The following is an 18695-nucleotide window of genomic DNA, read 5'->3' as shown; positions in this document are numbered from 1 at the left end:
GGATGAGGACTCCACAGGAGCCCACCATCAAGGGGGTCCCAGGAAGCTAGACAGTGACTGGGCCTCTCTGTGTTTTTCTTCTCGAGCAGGGTGAAGGCCGTGTGGTGTATGTTCGGAATCTCTCCAGTGACATGAGCTCCCGAGAGCTGAAGAGGCGCTTTGAAGTGTTTGGTGAGATTGTGGAGTGCCAGGTGCTGACCAGAAGCAAGAGGTGAGTCGGCTCAAGCTGTTGCAGGAGAGGGGGGAGGGGGTGGGGAGGGGCAGAGGGCCCCGTCCGGCCACACAGAAGATGTCTGAGAAGATGGGATGAAAATCTGATGACGCCGCAGCCTGGACCTGGGGAGTCAGGCCCCTGAGAGGGTCCGGTCACGGTCCAGCAGTAAGCCCATGGTTTGCTAAGTGCCAGGCAATTCCTGTGCGTTTTCTTCAGCCTTCTGACAAGCCTGTGCCCTGGGCACTCTATCGTTCTCCCTCTTGGGGAGCTCAGACAAGTTTAGTGAGTAGCAGAGCTGAATCTGCAGCCCATGGATCTGCTTTAGCTTCTCTACCCTGGGGCTGGTACAGGACAGCAGGCAGTCCCTGAGGCTTAACTGCACACGTGTTTTGAAACCTCCCTGTTGCTCACATCCCTCTGTTCCTCTGGAGCAGCGAGTTTCAGACCTTTTATTCTCCTGGGAATCTTGGTTTTTCCTCACTCCCCTGGGGTCACAGTGGTCATCTGCCAAGGGCTCTGCTAGACCAGGTTGCATGTAAACGTACAACTTCAATGTCAAAGCTTGGCCAGTTTTGAGATAATTCGGAAGTATCTCCCATTGAATTTGCCAAATAGATGAATAAGGTTTTTAAATTCTAACTTAATGCTATTTTTAGAAAGCCTCAATGAGAAAATAATTTCTGTGTAGGGATCATTACACACTTCATATTCATTAAGACGGCTACAGAACATTCCGGGTGTTGACAAGGGTGAGCGGAAATCAGAACCCTTGTGCACGTTGGTGGGAATGCAGACTGGTGTGGCGGTGCCTGAAAAAATGAAACGGAGAGTTATCATATGATCCAGCAATCACACTGCTGGGTAAATACTTCAGAGACTGGAAAGCAAGATCTCAAAGAGATATTTGCATGCCCATTTGAATAGAAGCTTTATTCACAATAACCAAGAAGTGGAAACACCGCAAGTGTCTGTTGACTCATGAACGGATAAACGAAACATAGTCTTTGCCTACCATGGAGTATTATTCAGCCTTAGAAAGGGAGGAAATCCTGTCTCATGCTGCAAGCATGGATGAACCTTGATAATCGTAACCTCCTTATGCTCCATGAAATCGGCCTTCTCAGAAAGACACAGGGTTGCATGGTTCCATGGTGTGAGGTATCCGGAGTCAGGCAGAGTCCTGGAAATGACAAGCAGAGAGAGGGGAGATCCGTTTTCAGCCGCGTGAATGTACTTAACACACTACTGAACTATCCGCTTGTTCTAGAGGTGGTGTATTTTATGTTTGGTGTTTTTATCACAATTTTAAAAAAAAGTCACTACACAGATAGAACTGTTTGAAGTTTTACGCAGTCTTCAGGGCATCAGATGCAAAGAACATGAAAAACAGAGTGAGCAGTCCTGGACGTTTCAGGAGGCAGAAGGGGTCCCACTTTGGCCTGGTTCAGAGGTGTCAGGAAATGTGATTCAGCCAAGTGTTTCTTAGGCACCTGGTGTTGGTGAGCCTGTCCTGGGCGGTAGGGGGACTCCGCCTTGTCTCTGTCCAGAGAATTATACACAGCAGAGGGACTAGCAGCCAGGATGCTTTTTCTTACTGTTTGTGGAGCTGAACAGCTGCGGGAAGAACTGACCTCAGGCCCCTCTCGCCTCAGCATCCTTCTCGTGCAGGCTGCCCTTCCGTGGCAGAATGGCTACCTGGAGCTCTAAGCTGACCTCCCTCCTACCAGGGAAAGGAGGGGTCTCCCTCACAGTTCCAGCCAAGAGCTGGCATAGAGTCTTTGAAGTTCTGCTTTGGGCAGCAGGGTCATCCTCAGACGAGTCGCTGTGAGCACAGGGCGCCTTTGTCAGAGGAAGGGGAGTGGGTGCTGAGCAGGCAGAGGTGTTGAGCAGGCAGAGTTGTGTACCCCAGAGGACGAGATGTGTACGAACACCGGCTGTATTAAGGGAGGGGGGGGCCATGTTCGCGGCCAAGGGGATGGTGGCCAACGCTGGCTTTGAAGGAGGCAGGAGAGGTAGAGTGGGGGTAGAGATGAGGCAAGTAAGCTTTCTTGGCGGGAGGCCAGAGTTTGAGTACCCTACCCTGCTACTCACCTTTGGGCAAATTCTGAACACGGAGCTGGTTTCCTCATCCCTGAGGGGGAGAACGTGCCAGGAGCCACTCACAGGGCGGTCTGAAGGTGGAGGCGCCCGGTCTGTGCATCACCTGCTCTTACTGTTGCTGCGCTGTGATTGCTGTCCTCTGTATTCGGGGACCGTGCGACACGGTTACTGAGTCAGTGTGGCTCTCTGCCCGGCACCTCGTCATGGGTGCTCTGAGAGTGTCGACCAAGCTGACTCAGTAACGCGCTCCCCCGACCTCTCCCCACAGAGGCGAGAAGTACGGCTTCATCACCTACCGGTGTTCTGAGCACGCGGCCCTGTCTCTGAGGAAGGGCGCTGCCCTGCGGAAGCGCCATGAGCCCTCCTTCCAGCTGAGCTGCGGGGGCCTCCCGCACTTCTGCCGGCCCAGACACACTGACTATGGTAAGTGCACAAGGCCCTGCCAACACTCCGGGGACACCTAAAGCCCCCTGTGGACCCAGCTCCCGCACTAAAGTGTGCCGATGGCTAAAACTTCGCGGGCTGGAGGCTGCCATCTTGTTTTCCTTCTGGTCTCTGGTCTGTCTTGTCCTGTCTGAAGACTGGTACTAAGAGAGAGATTCGAGGCCCCCGTGGCCTCTTGGAAGGTCCAGTCTTGTGTTCACAGCCAGCTGGCAGAACCAAATTAACTGTCTCTCTGACCTCACAGGGCCTGTGGCTGCCCTGCTGCTTTTCGGGGGCATTCCACAGTGGCCCCAACAGGCAGCAGGCAGCCTTGTCGGTTCACGGGCCACAGCGAAATGATATCGTCACCCCACCCCTCACCATTGGGGGGACGAGTTAGTGAAGAAGGACAGACATGTACCATTTAGGAGAGAATGCTCTGTAGAGGGGAATCTGACGTGGCCTCCATAGTATGGGGCTGAGGGTTAGGAAACGCAGAGAGCTCCTGGCCAGGCAGTGTTGCGCCTGGCTGCCCGTCCACGCATGTGGGACCTGGTTCCATCTCTGCACCATGAGGGCGTCCTAGCTTCGTAGGTCACTTTATGTGACTCTGGCGGTGGTCTCCTAGTGGAAAGGAAGCTCTTAGGGAAACAGATGTATAGGATATCGGAGCCAGAGAGGGGCTCTGGGGCGTGCTAGTTGGGGCCACCATGTTCTGGAAACAGGGCAGCCCCAAGACACGGATGACCGGGCAGAGGGGTCCCGGTCGGCTGGCAAGGGGTAGTGCTTGCTCTCTGGTGCTGTCTGAGGCCTCGGCCACTCGCGCTCCACGGGGCTGACCCTGGTGGCAGATCTTCTGACTGTCCGGCCTCTCTGAGTTGCTCACTGCCTTCCCCTCTCCTTGACTCCTTCACCCCCTGCCCAGATTCCAATTCAGAAGAGGCCCTCCCTGCGTCCATGAAAAACAAGTACGAAGCCATGGATTTTGACAGCTTACTGAAGGAGGCCCAGCAGAGCCTGCATTGATAACAGCCTTAACCTTCGAGGAATACCTCAATACCTCAGACAAGGCCCTTCCAATATGTTTACGTTTTCAAAGAAATTAAGTATACGAGAAGGCCAGAGCGTGAGCGCGTGAGAGAGAGAGAGAGAGAGAGACTTGAAACTGCTGTCCTTTTAAAAAAAAAAAAAAATCAATGTTTACATTGAACAAAGCTGCTTCTGTCTGTGAGTTTCCATGATGTTGACGTCCCACTGCCACTGTAGCGTCCTCGCTTCCGGCGGGCGGCCCCGGGCGCGCCTCCCAGTGCTGGGTCAGTCCCCCACGTCCCTTCTCTCCCTGACCGACTTCCCTCGTAGACGTGCAGCCGTGTTCACCATAACATTTCTTGTCCGTAGTATGTGATGATGAAATTGTTACTCGTGAATAGAATCAGGATTATATGCTCATTTTTAATTGAAGAAAAAAAAAGTATATCCTTCAAATAATGTATTTATGGCTCAGATGTACTGTGCCTGGGATTATTGTATTGCTTCCTTGATTTTTTAACTATGCACTGTCGTGAGGTGTTTGCCACTGAGCTGCTCTGCTCCCTCTGCCAGAAGGCCCTAGAGGTGCTGGGTGGCTGGTGGGTTGGTCCCCAGGGCAGTGTGGTCTGCAGCCACAACTCGGAGCAGTGGAGAGAGGCTTCTGAGACTTGCCTGCCAAGCTCTGCCCTGAGTCCCATTAAGCATGTGCGGGTCCAGTTCCAGTCAGAACCCTCACTGGGTGCCAGCTGGTGCTCAGAACTTGGGCCTGGCCTAGAGTGCTGGGATCCTGGCAGACCTCATAAGGCAGGCAGGATGAGCCGCCTGATCCTTGTTTTTCCAGGTGAGGCGGGCAGTGCCCCAAGAGGTGATGGCCTTGCCTGAGGTCCCACAGCCAGTGACCCAGCCTAGGCCTCCTGATTACTGGTCCCATGCTCTTGCAGTAGCTTTGGGTAAAAAGCACAGTTCCAGGGGCTGGTAGAGGTGAGGCCAGCTATGCTGGGCTACAGGCTAGAGGCCTCTGGGCTTACTTGGAGGGTTAAGTCAGCAGCTGGCTCTCCAGCATTAGGCAGGTTTAGGCTCGGCAAGCAACTTGATCTGGAGGGTTCTGTGGTTTGCCTACACCTGTGGACATGCCACCAGAGCTTTAGTGACACACCTGGAGTGGCACAGGCAGGTGATCGGGAAACAGTCATCCTTCTGGGGCCAGCCACGAACCCATCGTCCTTCTACCAGCTCATCTTTCCCATTCCTTCACCTGTAGGGTGGTTTGGGTAGCATGGGGCAGAGGGAGCGAGGCAGGGGCATGTGAGGGCCGGGGGTGGATAAGACAATCGCCAAGGTCCTTTCCGGCTTAGACAATGTTCTAATTGGGCTTTACTTTAAATTTTATGTTCTTGAATGATGTCAGACCATGTCTAGCTGGGATGCTGTGCAGGTGCCTTGGGGGCCATTTGTGAGAGCAAGTGTGGCCAGGCAGGGTATGAGCTCGTGACTGCTGCTTCAGAAAGAGCAGCTCCAGCTTCATCTTGCTCAGATGTCAGGGTTCCTTGGGAAATTTTTGTATTAAAAAGAAAGAGAAAAATTCTGCTTGCTTTAAACATGTTTGAAATTAACTCATTAAACTCAACAAGCTAATTCAGTGTGTTGCTCCTGCCAGGCTTAGAACTTTGAGAATTGGTAGTTGATTATTACTGTTATTTTTAAGGTGATCAAATACCTGAGTAGTAATACTGGGCCAGTGAGCATGTCCTGGGAGGTAAGCATACTCCAAGCCCATGGAGAGGGCTGGAGGAAACGGGCTTTAGAAGGAATAGGGAATTTGAGCTCCCATATATCCCTCCTGGGCCCCAACTTCCTTTTCTGTGAAATGGACTGAGGGGGAGAAGTAGGCAAGTTGATCCCTAAGGTCCCTGCCAGCTCTTAGCTTCTGCAAAGGTGGTATCTAGCTGAAGATGGCAAATACATGACACATGTACCACTACTTCCACATCCTTGGCCAGTGACAGGCGTAACTAATCGACCACAGAACTCGTGTTCTTTGAGCTTGAGAGTTCATTTAGAACTCTGAGCACAGTGCTCTGGGCAGCCATTACTAATGGATCAGAGTTTATCATTTGACATTCTGGTCTGATGTTTCGAAAGGTTTCCATCATACAGAACCAAATGGTGGCTGGGATTCATGCTGCCCATCCCTGTCTATCATGTCCTGATCTATGAGAGAAAATTTCCCTAAAGCCATTCACTGGCAGGGACTCCCAATAATACTGTAACACATAACCCCTACTTGAGTGTGGGGCTGGGGGTGGGGGAGCAAGCGGAATAGCAGATATGAAATGTTTGAGGGAGGTGGGGTTTATGAGGATGAACCAAACAAAGGGACTTCCACAGCACAGACCTGAACATCGTAAATCCCTTTTATAGCTATTCACTGCCTAGCACACAGTAGGCACACAATAAATGGTTATGGAATGCACTAGAGTAGAATTTAAATCTGTCTGCTGCCTCTCCTATAAGCCCTGATTTGCACCGAGGAGTACACTGAGGGTTTGTCCTGTGGAAGCCAGTAGGAAGGAACTCGAGATTCGGAGTCTGGAGAGCTGCGTGGAGTCTTGGCTCCACCAAGAACTTTGTGCCCTTGAGTCTCGCCTAAGTCACAGAATCCCTCCCCCTCCCCTCTGCTGCAGAAGGAGTTGGGCTAGAGGTTCTCTAAGCCCCTCCTACTTGCTTGTTCCTCGGTTTGCCCTAGGTCAGAAATTCTCCCCTGGGCAGGTGGTATGGGAGGGTAAAGAAAGGCAGATTTTTAGTGGAAGACCAGTCTCTCTTCCCATCTTCTGGGTCAGCTGAGGCTCCCCATCCACTTCAGATGAACACAGGGCACTCGAAGTTACTTAGCCCCTGCCCCTAGAGCAGAGCAGAAATCCGAGCTTGGCACCAGGTGGCACCGTGCCTCAGGTCAGGGCTGGCTGCAGGGGGAGAGGATTCCGGCCGGCCAAGAGCACGAGGCACTTCCTGCTTGCCATCCCATCCCTGCAAGGCTACAAGTTCAAACACTGACCGAGCCTACAGACAATCTCTATCTGGAAGACTCAATTCGGTGCTGTGTATTACAACCAAGGAGACTCCAGGGTCTCTCCAGGAAAACCAGTCCACCTTGGTCTCTTGCCCACCATATTAAGGAGGAACCCAGAGGGAGCAGCTGCCACTGGCAACCACCTCACTGTAGCTGTGTCCTAGTATTTGCTCTGGATGATGTTTACATGTGATTGCCATAAAAGCTTACTGTAGACTGTGTTGACAGCCGCCCAGGCTGTACTGTCCATCTCTGTGCCGTGCTGGTGTTTCCAGAAATGTCCGATCCGACCGCTAAGTGGAATTCTTCATCTCCTTCCTCAGTCGGTACCAGGCTGAATCAGAATCCTCACTCTTGGGGGTTCTGGTTACCGAAGGAAAATGCATCAAAGAGGTAAAGAATATGAGTGGATGGAGTGCAGAGAAGCCCCCACCCCACCCACCCTTAGCCCATCACACCTTGCTCCCAATCCAGGAAACAGCTTTTAGTCAAAGAGCCACGAGTCAGATGTCCACGTCTGCTATGGGGCCTTGCAGTGTGGCGTGCTGACCATGCTCCGGGGGGTGGGGGTGGGGGCTTCGGGGGCAGGAGGAGGAAGGGAGGAGAGCTCTGAGCTGCAAACACTCGGTACCCACGTCCTGGTGTAGGAAGAGATGCACTTAGAAGTCTTTTCATTGTGTAGAACCTGTGCTGATGGAAGTTTTGAGAGCTGTTTCTTCCAGGCATATGTGGCCTGCCCGCTGAGGCCAACATGTGGGTGGTGAGAGGAAGTGGCACGGAAGGCCTTGATAATGTGGTCCTTGTGCAGGGATGGGGAGAACCTCACCCCAGGCCTTGGGTTCTGTTGAAATCTCAACTGAGCCTGAGAGAGCACAGACCCCAGACGGTGGGTTGCTCTGACTCAGAGTCAGAAACCTGTAGTATTTTCCTTAGCATCTGGGATGCAGTGGTTACCCTCATATAGGACTAAGGGAAGAAATGGGATGCTGTACAGAAGCAAATAAAATGAACCTCATGGTTTTGTTGGCCAAAGAAGAGGGACCCCCTCACCCCTTCCTACTGGGGCAGAAGGCAAGCAGCTAGTGCTTCTGTGCAATATTTTTGAAGCTGGCCCCCGAGTCCCCTGGGGGGATTTGCCCACAGAGGTGGGCTCCAGGGCGGTGTGCGGAGTCCGGAGGTACAGGGTAAATGGAGGGGGAGCTCGGGGGCTGGGAAACCCCCCTGGGCCCAAAACAGACATTGGGTTGGGGGAGGACCCCCGGGAGCCCACTGAAGGATGCCAGGAAGTAGGCAGAGGCTGACTTTGCATTGAACCAATAAAAGCGCTTTGAGAAACCACAACATTTCAGCCTGGCTCCGTGTTTCTGCGCTGGCAAATACGGGTTTCCTTCGGCTGTGTGAGGTACTCTCCTAGGGCTTGGGCTGGGGTCGGGAGGGGGGCTGGTCGGAGAGGGGAGTGAGATCCCTTCCTGAATAGTGGCAGAGTCAATCCTAGGGCTAGCCCTTTGCTGACCCTTTTGGTGGAGGCCCTCGAGAAAGGGAACAGTGAGTTTAGATCTCGGTACCTATTTTTACGTATGTATAAAAAGCTAAAATAGCCCAGCTGACAGAAATGGGTTTACAGAGAAAGTCTCCTAACTATAAGCCATCTCGGTGAGAAACCTGACACTTCTCACTTGCTGTGTGATCTGGGGCCTGTGTTCTCTCCACTAAGGAGAGCGTTGGACGGAATGAGCACCAGGGTCCCTTTCGAACTCCTGGGGTTCACACGCGGGAGCATCGGGAGTCCGTCACTTCCCTGTGAAACTGATCTCATCCTCAGGCTTCTTCCAGCTTCAGTCCCGGGCGAGAGTTCTCCGCAAGGTCACCAACCAGCAGCAGATTCAAACCCACATGGTCCTGGCCGAGTTCCCTTGTATGAGGAGGCCAGCTCCCCAGGCCAGATCTAAGCCATAGTTTCTCATGGGGATGGTGAGAAGTTCGACCGCAGCTTGGCTAGGTGGCGGTTGCACATCTCACGTTAGCCTTGCCATTGTCCCCACCGAACAGCTTTTAATCCGAATGTTGTGACCGCTTGGCTGTTTCTCTCTCGCTCTTAGACGATACTAGCAATACACTTGTTTTTTTTTCAAAACAGCTTCACTTAGGCACTTTTCAAACATTTCCTTCAAATGATTGTAAAACCTATGGGGCAGCAGGAAGCACTGATCACGCTGCATATGTTTAGGGCAGCTTTTGCTTTTCATTTCTTTAATAATCCAGCTGTGCTGGCCGAGGCTTTGAGGTCTCGGGGGACAGATTTTCAGATATTCCGGTTCTTCCAGATGATGCCTTGCAGATTTTGGAAGCAGCATAGAAACCCAGCTCCACGAGCCGGGGGCTTGGAGAATAGGGTTTTGTAGGTGGTCCATCCCTGGGCAGAGCAGTGCCTCAAAGACATGTTTCTATAGCTAAACCCCCTCTGTGCTGTATGTCTTGTCAAAGGATCCTGCAAGGAACCCCAACAGAGCCTCCTTTCCCACTTGGCCAGCCTTGCCCCTGGGTGACTTGTGAAGGGATTGGTCAGCGTCCGCCTCAGCACTTTGCCTTATCAACGTCTGGTCGCCCTCTAGTGGCCAAAGACTGTATCCACCAGCTACCCAGATGGAAGGCAAATAAATCCTTTGGCCACCTTGCTGACCAGCACCAGTTTGGGGAATTAAATGTCATGGCCTGAGTGAACCGTCTGTGTGCTTAGGATCTGGTGTAACACCAGTCAAAAGAGTCCAGAAGCAACCAGTTAGTAGACTTGCATAGACTGAGAAGCACACTAATTACCCTGTGGGCAGAGGAGACAGGAGTGGACCCTGTGTCCAGGTGCCCAGGAGGGGTTTACTGTAACCGCAATACTAGCAGCCCAGCTGCTGACCTTGTTAAGTGAACCTCTGGTAGGTGGCCCGCACTGTACCCTCGGGGTGAGCAAAGAGGTTAGGTGTGAGGATTCTGGGGCCAGGGATTGGGGGAGGGGCCTGGCCATGGCCTTTGATGTGGTCCACTGAATAGCCAAACAGGTTTTTGTTTTTGTTTTTGTTTTTTGGTTTGGTTTTGTATTTTGTATTTAAAAATGTTGTCAAATGTTTTTGTGTTAGGAATAAAAAGTCATAAACTCTTCCCAACTTTGTTTCTTGAGGGGCGTTCTGAGTCTGATGGAAACAGGTTGGAGATCTCAAGGGGAGTGTGGTCAGTGGAACAGGGAGGTGGACTGCCTGAATTTCCAGATGGTCTCTGGGGAAGCCGACCATGCAGAAGTCCGCCTCAGTGCAGCCTGCTCTGGGAATTCACGCCCGCCTCCTCGTACGTGCCACGGTATTAGCATTGGCTTCGAGGACCTGTGTCCTTCAGGGGCGGCTGCTAAGGTTGGAACCAACACAAGACCCCTCTCTCCAACCCCAGGTTCCTAAAGAGACGGTGTCTGTAGCTAGCCTTAATCAACTGGGCGAGGTGGTCCCTGTGGTCCCTTCCAGCATTTCCAAATCTTGGACTCAAATCCTTTTCTCTTGGTGTGACCATGCAGCCTAGAGAATTCTGAGCAATAGGAAGCCAGGGCTTTCCCCGGCTCTGGGACAGGGTCAAACCAGGGAACGGCTAAACTTGTTAGGTTTGGGCATCCCCAGGGGCACTACTGTAGGGGGCATTATTTATTGGGAAGCTCAACAAGGTAACTACAGCCTGGGGTGCATGAGCGCAAGGCTGTGTGTGTGTCTGTGTGTGTGTGTGTGTCTGTGTGTGTGCGTGCGCACGCGTGTCTGCTCGTGTGCGTGCCTGTGTTTGGGTGTATGTGTGGAATTACATTGATGCATTTCTTGAGAAAGGTGCAAGAATTTCACCTACACAGAGGGACACATCTGCTTTGTTATTTATAATAGAAAGCTAAATTTTAATTTTTTAAAGGACACTGCTAATGATTGAGAATCGAGTTTTTAGTTTTGCTATTTTTTTTAATTGGTAGAGGATTTTTATATATTTTTTCCATTTTGTTGGGTTGTGTCCTTATTTATATAAATACTTTATCTGTAACAGGCAAGGAAGACACCTTCTTTGCTTTTAATTATTGTGGTTGTCATCGTCCCTATTTTATTTCTGGTGTGATTTATCTGTCTTACCTTCTAAATGAGAAACCGTTTTCCTGTATTTGTACATTGTCAGATTCTATAGTTTCATAGATAATTTAACCAAATTGCTCTATGTATTATTATTCCGTGAGTATAAAGTTCTATTTTAACGTCTGTAAATACTTCAGAACTGGCTTCTTTCCTCAGACTCCTACTGTGGGGTTATTGTTTACATCACAAAAACTGTAGAATCTCTATGCTCATGTACTGTAAATAGTGAAGTGATCTGCTTATAAATAAACTTAACAAATACACTATGGAGATTAAAAAAGAAAATACCACACACAGCCCCATCCCGGTGTGTCTTTATTTGTCGACGTGTTTGCTGAGGGACACCCCGCCCACTAAGTGGGAAAAGGATTCCGGTTTTGGGCTCACTTTCCCGGAGAAAAGCCTGGTCCAGGTGGGCCCTGCAGCACCCCGCCCGCCCCCGCCCCCGGCCCTCTGAGCTCCCTCTTCCTTCCTTCTGTCACATTGCATGGAGATCATGAACCAGTCGGACGGAGCAGCCGTTCGTGACCAGCTTCTCGCCATGACTTTTCGAAAATTCTCTCGCTTTCTGCACAAGGACTTCCTTGTCTGGCTACATCGCCTTTTTCACACGAGCGCACTAAATAAACACGCGGAAAGTGATATTTTGACATGTTTTCAAGCAAAAACACTCACCAACTGACAACTACAAAACAGTTTCTGGTCCTCCAAAAAAAAAAAAACCCACATACAAAAAAACCCCTTTCTGGCCAGAGGATCTGAAGAACAAACCTGAACTGTGTGCTGCATGTGCGTGTGTGCCTTTGAGCTGTTTTCCTGTGCCCTCTTACCCCCAGCAGAGGTGAAGACGGGACTGTCCGTCTTGGACGTGGTGTCATTTCCTTGGTTTCAGGTTCTCGCGGTTTAGCTGTTATTTTGCCTTAAAGCTGCTTTAGCTTTATTTTCTAGGTGCTGTTTGAGTGCAAGAGCCCCATGGATCTCCATGTGCCTACAAAGGGTGGAAACATTGGTGAAGAAAATCATAGACACACGAGAACAAGTACAATAAGCCATTCCTTTCTATGTTGCAAGCTATTTTCAAGTTGTTGATTTCCTACATAAACTCGCTCTCGTTTTCTGGTGATTTATTTTCCCAGTCTGGAAACAGTTTGGATTTCTGCCCGTTGGAGAGGAGCCCGTCATGATATTTCCCATGCAGATGAACGGGGATGTTTCTGCTGGGCAGCAGGGTGCTGTGACTTGGGTTAGTGTTTAGAGAGGTAATCCATGGGACTGATCGCACAGTTTCTGTCGCTGCCTTGCTTGATGGTAAAGTCCAGGAAGGCAGGGCTGTTCCTCTGTTCATGGCAGGCTGCCCAGCCCTGTTGCTCAGGAATTCCTGAATGGACGAGTGAGCGGATCCTATCCGTGGCCTGAAGACTGGACACGGCTAGGGAGGCAGCCAAGCCACGGAGTCACAGAAATAATCCCTTCAAAGATGCAGTCAATGGCGTGGGAGGTTTGGAGGCTCGAGACCTGTGTTTGAGACCCCACTCCGCCACTCCTGTATTGTGTGAACTTGCGTAAGTCATCTCTTTGGCCCATGGTTTCCCTGAGTATGAAACGAGATGATCTGCTTAGAGGTCCCTTATATTCTAAAAAAGCTGGTTCTCAGAAGCAGTATGGTGCAGGGACAATGGTGACAAGCCAGGGGTCTGGTGTCAAGCTGTTTGGCTTTGAGTCTTGACTCCACCACTTACCAGCTGGGTGTCCTCAGGCAGCTTTCCTAACCTGAGTCTCGTAGGGATGTGATAAATGGGGCTAGTGGTAGTTTCGACCCCGTAGGATTGTGAGGGTGAAATTAGGTCGTGAACAGTAAGTAGGACATCTTGGAAGGTGCTTAATCAATGGGAGCGTCTATCCTCCTGCACGGTCTTACTGGTGCTAACCATAGCCCCCCGTGAGAGGCATGGCGGGGACTATGACTCGTGTGACAGATGGGGAAGGCTGAGGCCTGGGGAGAGCACAGAGAACCTGCTCATGGAATGGAGCCAGGACCAGCATCTGTATGTTCCTGAGTGACATTTTCCTCTCCTCTTTACTCTGCCATGTAACCGCTACATGTGGCAGGCTTGGGGACATGTCTCTGTTTACAAAGACTCTGAGAGCGTCAACTTCAGGAGGGCAGAATATCTAACTCAAGAGTTAAAAGATGAGGGTTCCAGACCCAGCTTCTTAGTGACATCCCGACCTGCAAACATGGGCAGGGCTCGTGTGCCAGGAGCCGGGAGTGATGAGCTATGGCTGTCACAGGGCCATGTGCTGTGTACACTGTGTTCTCTGTGACTTCGGCCATCTGGACGGAAGCCAGGGGACTATGCCACGAGCATGGCCCAGCTCATCCCTTCACTGGCCGCCATTCCTCATTTATGTAGAAAGGGTGGTTAGAGGAGATCCCTGGTTTACATGGAGTTTGGAGAAATCTTTTGGTCCCCTCCTGCAAGCCAATGTTTTAGCACATTAGCTTCTGCTTTGATATGTTCTCTCTGGGAGGAAGAGAAGTTCTAGAGCTACTGCCCACCTCGAGAAGAACTGGGGACAGAGGAGCATGTCAGACACCAGCACAAGGAGGGCAGACGGTAAATCCAGAATATGGGAGAGCTGACTCTGTTTCTGCAATGTCATCGGCAAAGGGAAAAGAAGGGAGTGCTTTCGTAGGTTAAAAGAGGCTTAAGAGACATAACCAGTTAAAGTGTGAAACTCGTTTGGGTTATATTCAAGCAAACCAATTAATTTGGACACTTTTGCGACTTGTGGGGGTGAGGCAATGAAGGACAGGTGTCCCCAGTTGGGCTCCCCAGAAAGGAACCTCTGTGGTGGTCTTGGTCTGCAAAGTGTTTATTAAGGAGTGGGACCAACACCCAGGGAAGGGAAGGGAAGGGAGTAGGAACGGGCAGAGGGAGAAGCTGAGCTGTGATGGAGCTCCGGTGGCGGCCTCGGTGATTCCACGAGGAGTCCTGGGGCTAGAAGGGCCCTTTGCCTCACCTTAATACCTGGTATGGCCCTGTCGTTGTGTGTAGGCCCTTCTGGGAAAGGGCGTGACCTTGGGCAAAGTGTCTCCCTGCAGCTGAGGTCATGTCTGAGGGCTGTGGGACAGCACCGAGAGCTGCAGGGACCGCAAATCCTTTACTCTTCAGGAAAGTGTCCGTACAGCTCATCACAGCCTCTGCCATGACTGGATGTGACGTGTTCGTTTGCTGCGTGTGATAATGATGTGGTTATATTAGAAAACACCCAGATGTTTTTAAAGACGTAATGGAGGAGTGATAGGATAGGTCTGAAACGTGCTTGTAAATACTTCAGCTAAAGGGCACCTGGCTGGCTTCTTTGGGGAAGAGCATGCGACTCGATCTCAGGGTAGTGAGTTCGAGCCCCACGTTGGGTGTAGAGATTACTTCACTCAATAAATACACTTAAAAAAGGAAAAAGACCATCAATTTTATTTTCATTTTTTATTAACATATAATGTATTCTTTGCCCCAGGGGTACGGGTCTGTGAATCATCAGGCTTACACATTTCACAACACTCACCGTAGCATGTAACCTCCCCAATGTCCATAACCCAACCACCCTATCCCTACCCTCCAACCCCCAGCAACCCTCAGTTTGATTAATTGGGAGGTTAAGAGAAAAGACCATCAATTTAATAAAGAAACATACTTCAGCTAAGAGAAAAAAAGTGAAAGAAAGGTAAAAGGATGGATGGAGCCAATGTGGCAAAATCTTAATACTGGAACCCAGGTGATGAGGAGGGAGGGATTGGTTGTACAGTTCTCTACTTTTGAGGATACTTGACAATTGTTATAAGAAAACATACACTAAAAGTATAAGAACAAAAATGATTCTAAGCAAGCAGGTGAGTCTGGCCTTAATGAAATGTTTAATTGATGTCTCTGCTGGCTAGCTGGTGGGTTTTAGCTCAATAAAATGATCAAAATTCTCAAAACTGAAAAAAAATGTGTGAACAACACTAGGTAGGATGTAAGCTAAATTATCTTCCAGCTTTCAAATCCTATTACGCTTTTACTTCGCAACCAGGGTTTTGGTTTTCCGCCGGCCTGGGTATCTCTTTCCAGAAGGTTGGTGCTGTTCGGTTCCCTGGATGCTGGTCCGCGTTACTGGATGCAGCAGGACTTGGATGCAGGTGCGCCCCCTGCTGGGCTAGGGTTGCCACCCGGCTGATTTCCCGCAGCGCCTGCAGAGAGGAAAGAGGACCCACCAGGTGAGAGGAGGCTACCATGCACTTCCTCTTCGCCCTGGTTTAGACCAAGAGTTGCAAACTCAGGGGCTTTCTGAGGCCCGCAAATAATCACACATGCAGAAGGGAAACCAAGAGAAACCATGAATGGGAAATAGAATAAAGAAGCCCAATTTAATGTAAACGGCAGCCAGCACTGGTCACTACTGTCTGGGAGACAACAGGGAGTGCTGGAGACAGGGGCAAACTGGAGAGATCCCCTGTCCTGTCTGAAGGGGGCAGTTGCCACTCAGCTCCAGCTCCTTGTTGTCCTGTAGAAATGCAGACTGGTGTGGCCGAATACTGACATTTTATTTTATTTTTAAATTTAATTAATTGATTAATTTATATCTTATTTATTTTTCAGAGAGAGAGCACAAGCAGGGAAGCAGCAGACAGAGGGAGAAGCAGACTTCCTGCTGAGCAGGGAGCCCAATGAGGGACTTGATCCCAGGACTGTGGGATCATGACCTGAGCTAAAAGTAGATGCTTAACTGACTGAGCCACCCAGGCTTCCCCAAATACTGACCTTTCAAAGAAGAAATGCTAGAAATCTAGATTGGTTTTTAAAAATTTGAAGTATCCCAGCTTTAAAACATGGACAGCAAGTTCACATTAAAAGAATGCAGGCCAGGGATGCCTGGGTGGCCTGGGTGGGTTAAGCATCTACCTTCAGCTCAGGTCATGATCCCAGGGTCCTGGGATCGAGCCTGGAATTGGGCACCTTGCTCAGCATGGAATCTGCTTCTCCCTCTCCCTCTGCCTGCTGCTCCCTCTGCTTGTGTTCCCTCTCTCTCTCTCTCTCTCTGTCCCTCTGACAAATAAATAAAATCTTAGTTTGCAAAAGATACCCGCAGTCTACACATTTGCATAGACCTGCCACTATCCCAAAAGACAATTAGTAAATTAGAAAGAAATGCATCTTTCTCAGGACGCTTTCTGCCATCTCTGGAAAATTAATTACCATACAAATCTATGATGACTAGGGGGCGCCTGGGTGGTGCAGTTGATTAAGCCTCTGGCTCTTGGTATCAGCTCAGGTTGGGATCTCAGGGTTGAGAGATCGAGCCCGGCATTAGGCTCCATGCTCAGCACAAAGTCTGGGATTCTCTCACTCCCTCTCCCGCTGCCCCTCCCCCTACTTACACACACTCTCTCTCTCCCTCTCTTTAAAATAAAATAAATAAATCTTTTTTTAAAAAACCCAAATCTACAATGAGTGTCATATCAGGACACCCCCTGGGGCTGTGCGAAATGTCAACAGTAGCCCCATGTTTGCAGCCACCGGTTTTAGAATCACCCCATGATGCCTGAGCAGAGTTGGAGCCATGATGGGGTCTGTGTTAAGAACAAGGGTAGAGGGGCGCCTGGGTGGCTCAGTGGGTTAAAGCCTCTGCCTTCGACTCAGGTCATGATCTCAGGGTCCTGGGATCGAGCCCCGCATCGGGCTCTCTGCTCAGCGAGAAGCCTGCTTCCCTTCCTCTCTCTCTCTGCCTGCCTCTCTGCCTACTTGTGATCTCTGTCAAATAAATAAAATCTTTAAAAAAAAAAAAAAAAAAAAGAACAAGGGTAGAGGGCAGGTGTGCAGAGGCGGGCAGTCCGAGCAGGGTCAGGACTACAAGTCATGTCCTGTCAGGAAACTGGACTCATACAACCCGCAAAAGAAACGACCGGAGGGAGGAAGAGTATGCTGTCAGTCAGGAACAGCGGGAGCAAACAAATCCCCTTTGGTTCCTGAAGGCGGGACTAGGCCTCGAGGTGGAGTTTTCACCAGGGAGAACTGCTGTTTAGGGAAGAGATTTCTAATAGTGGTACTGAGTGAGAATGTCATGTATGATAGTGAGCCCTCCGTCACTGGTAGTGTGCAAACAAAGGCTCACAATAGTATAGACAGCATTCAAACACCAGACAAAGGGCCAGAAATACAGACCCTCCAATTCCTTCAAACAGTAATTCTAGGTTTTCTCCTTTGCCCCAGGTTGGGCTCCATGGGCACAGCCCTGGAATTGGAATCTGCCTTTCATTGGCTGGGGGGGAGAGTCGGGAACCCCTACTGAGAGTCTCAGGCTTGCGAACGAGGCTCTTCCGCTGACTGTGGCTTGGCCATGGCACTTGACCTCAGCGAGCCTCAGCAGCCCCTCATAGGCAGAATGAGGGCACTAACGGGAGGTGGGGAGGCCTGAATGGGACCACCCGGACGGGGCTTGGGGCCCAGGCCAGGCACGCTGGGAGGGCTCGGTGGGCCCTCAGACCTTGCTTGGCTGCCTCCTGCTTCTGCTTCTCCTCCTCTAGGGCCTTCATCTTGGCGTCGTATTCATCCGCGAGCGCCTTCCACTCCTTGCGGTTGTTGGTGATCCCGTCCAGCATGGGAGTGATCTCCTCGTGGAAACGCGAGAATTCCTGGAAGAGAGAGAGCCTCTGGTGCAGGTGCCTCGCCCCGGGGTCCAATACAAGGGCGAGGTGAGGCTGACAACGCTGAGCGCCTTCCTGTCACCCCGTGGTTTGGTGCTGACGCTGTGGGGCCTCCAGTCAGCAAAAGCCCAGCTAGCCCTCTCCCGCTGAAAACCCTCCTGGGGCAGCCCCTGTCCCTCAGGACGAAGTGCAGACTGCTTCCCACGGCTTCCCAACCCCTCCAGAGCCGCTGCCCTCGCCTCTTCACCACTGTGAACCGTCTGGGTAAGTAGAGTCCTCTGTTAGAAACTTCCCAAAACCTCTCTTCCATGTCTCACTTGGCCCTAACGACTCCCTCTGCCTGTGTCCTCCCCGGGGGCTGTGGCCTTGGAGAGGGCAGGGACAGTGGCACCCTGCTCATTGGGGTGACCCAGGCCCAGCACAGGGTCTGGGACCTAAAGACACCAGGAAACACTTGCTGAGACAAACTGGGGTTTGTGAAGGGGATTATTAAGGCCTCTTAACTCCAAGAATACAAATAATGCCTTTGAATCCAGCACACTGTAGTTTATGAAGCGCTTTCTCTCCTTGGATCCCTAGAAATGCCTGAGAGGGGGGAAACAGGATGCCTCCCTCCTAGATTTTCAGGGAGGAAATCAAGATGGAGGTTGATGGAGTCGATTGGCACAAGGTGAGAATGGCGAATCCAGGACCCACTGCAGAATTCCAGGCAGAGCCGGCTGTGCTCAGAGCTGCTTGGTTTTGGACCTAGCTCTGCCACAAGCTGTGTGACCATGGGGAGGTGACCTACAGAGCTCAGCGTCAGCCATAAAGTCAGGACAGTACAGTAAAGTCAGTACAGTACATAAAGTCAGGACCTCACAGGGTTGTGACTGCGCATGTAGGGGGCACTGAGCCTCACCTACCTGGTTTAGTAATCTTGCCAATGACAGTGGGGAGCATGGTTATGCTGCCCTGTTGCTCTGAGGATCCCAATTAGCCATGGTATAGCAGAGACACACCAGTCCTCCCTAGCACAGCAGAGAGAGC

The 18695-nt window shown here is 50.9% G+C and overlaps 2 protein-coding genes across 5 annotated transcripts in view; one reads left to right on the top strand and one right to left on the bottom strand.

The window, feature by feature from the left end:
• PPARGC1B (PPARG coactivator 1 beta) overlaps positions 1 to 5331 on the top strand; it is a 103974-nt gene extending 98643 nt beyond the window's left edge. For 2 of the 3 annotated variants that reach the window (XM_080804116.1, XM_080804117.1), the window contains exons 10-12: positions 90 to 211; positions 2583 to 2737; positions 3663 to 5331. In XM_080804116.1, coding sequence (XP_080660242.1) covers positions 90 to 211; positions 2583 to 2737; positions 3663 to 3763 — 378 coding nt within the window. In that variant the 3' untranslated portion in view covers positions 3764 to 5331. Of the gene's footprint in view, positions 1 to 86; positions 212 to 2582; positions 2738 to 3662 lie in introns of all 3 variants that reach the window. The other variant, XM_080804115.1, reaches the window with a different exon arrangement.
• Positions 5332 to 14474: 9143 nt separating this feature from the next.
• Positions 14475 to 18695, bottom strand: part of PDE6A (phosphodiesterase 6A) — a gene marked incomplete at its 5' end in the record, with an annotated part of 56946 nt that continues 52725 nt past the window's right edge. For both annotated transcript variants that reach the window (XM_080804648.1, XM_080804649.1), the window contains 2 exons: positions 14475 to 15212; positions 17507 to 17654. In XM_080804648.1, coding sequence (XP_080660774.1) covers positions 15133 to 15212; positions 17507 to 17654 — 228 coding nt within the window. In that variant the 3' untranslated portion in view covers positions 14475 to 15132. The remainder of the gene's footprint in view (positions 15213 to 17506; positions 17655 to 18695) is intronic.

Source organism: Martes martes (assembly GCF_963455335.1).
Source record: "Martes martes genome assembly, chromosome: 5".
Classification (NCBI taxonomy): domain Eukaryota; kingdom Metazoa; phylum Chordata; class Mammalia; order Carnivora; family Mustelidae; genus Martes; species Martes martes.
This window is presented reverse-complemented; position numbering and strand designations above follow the sequence as displayed.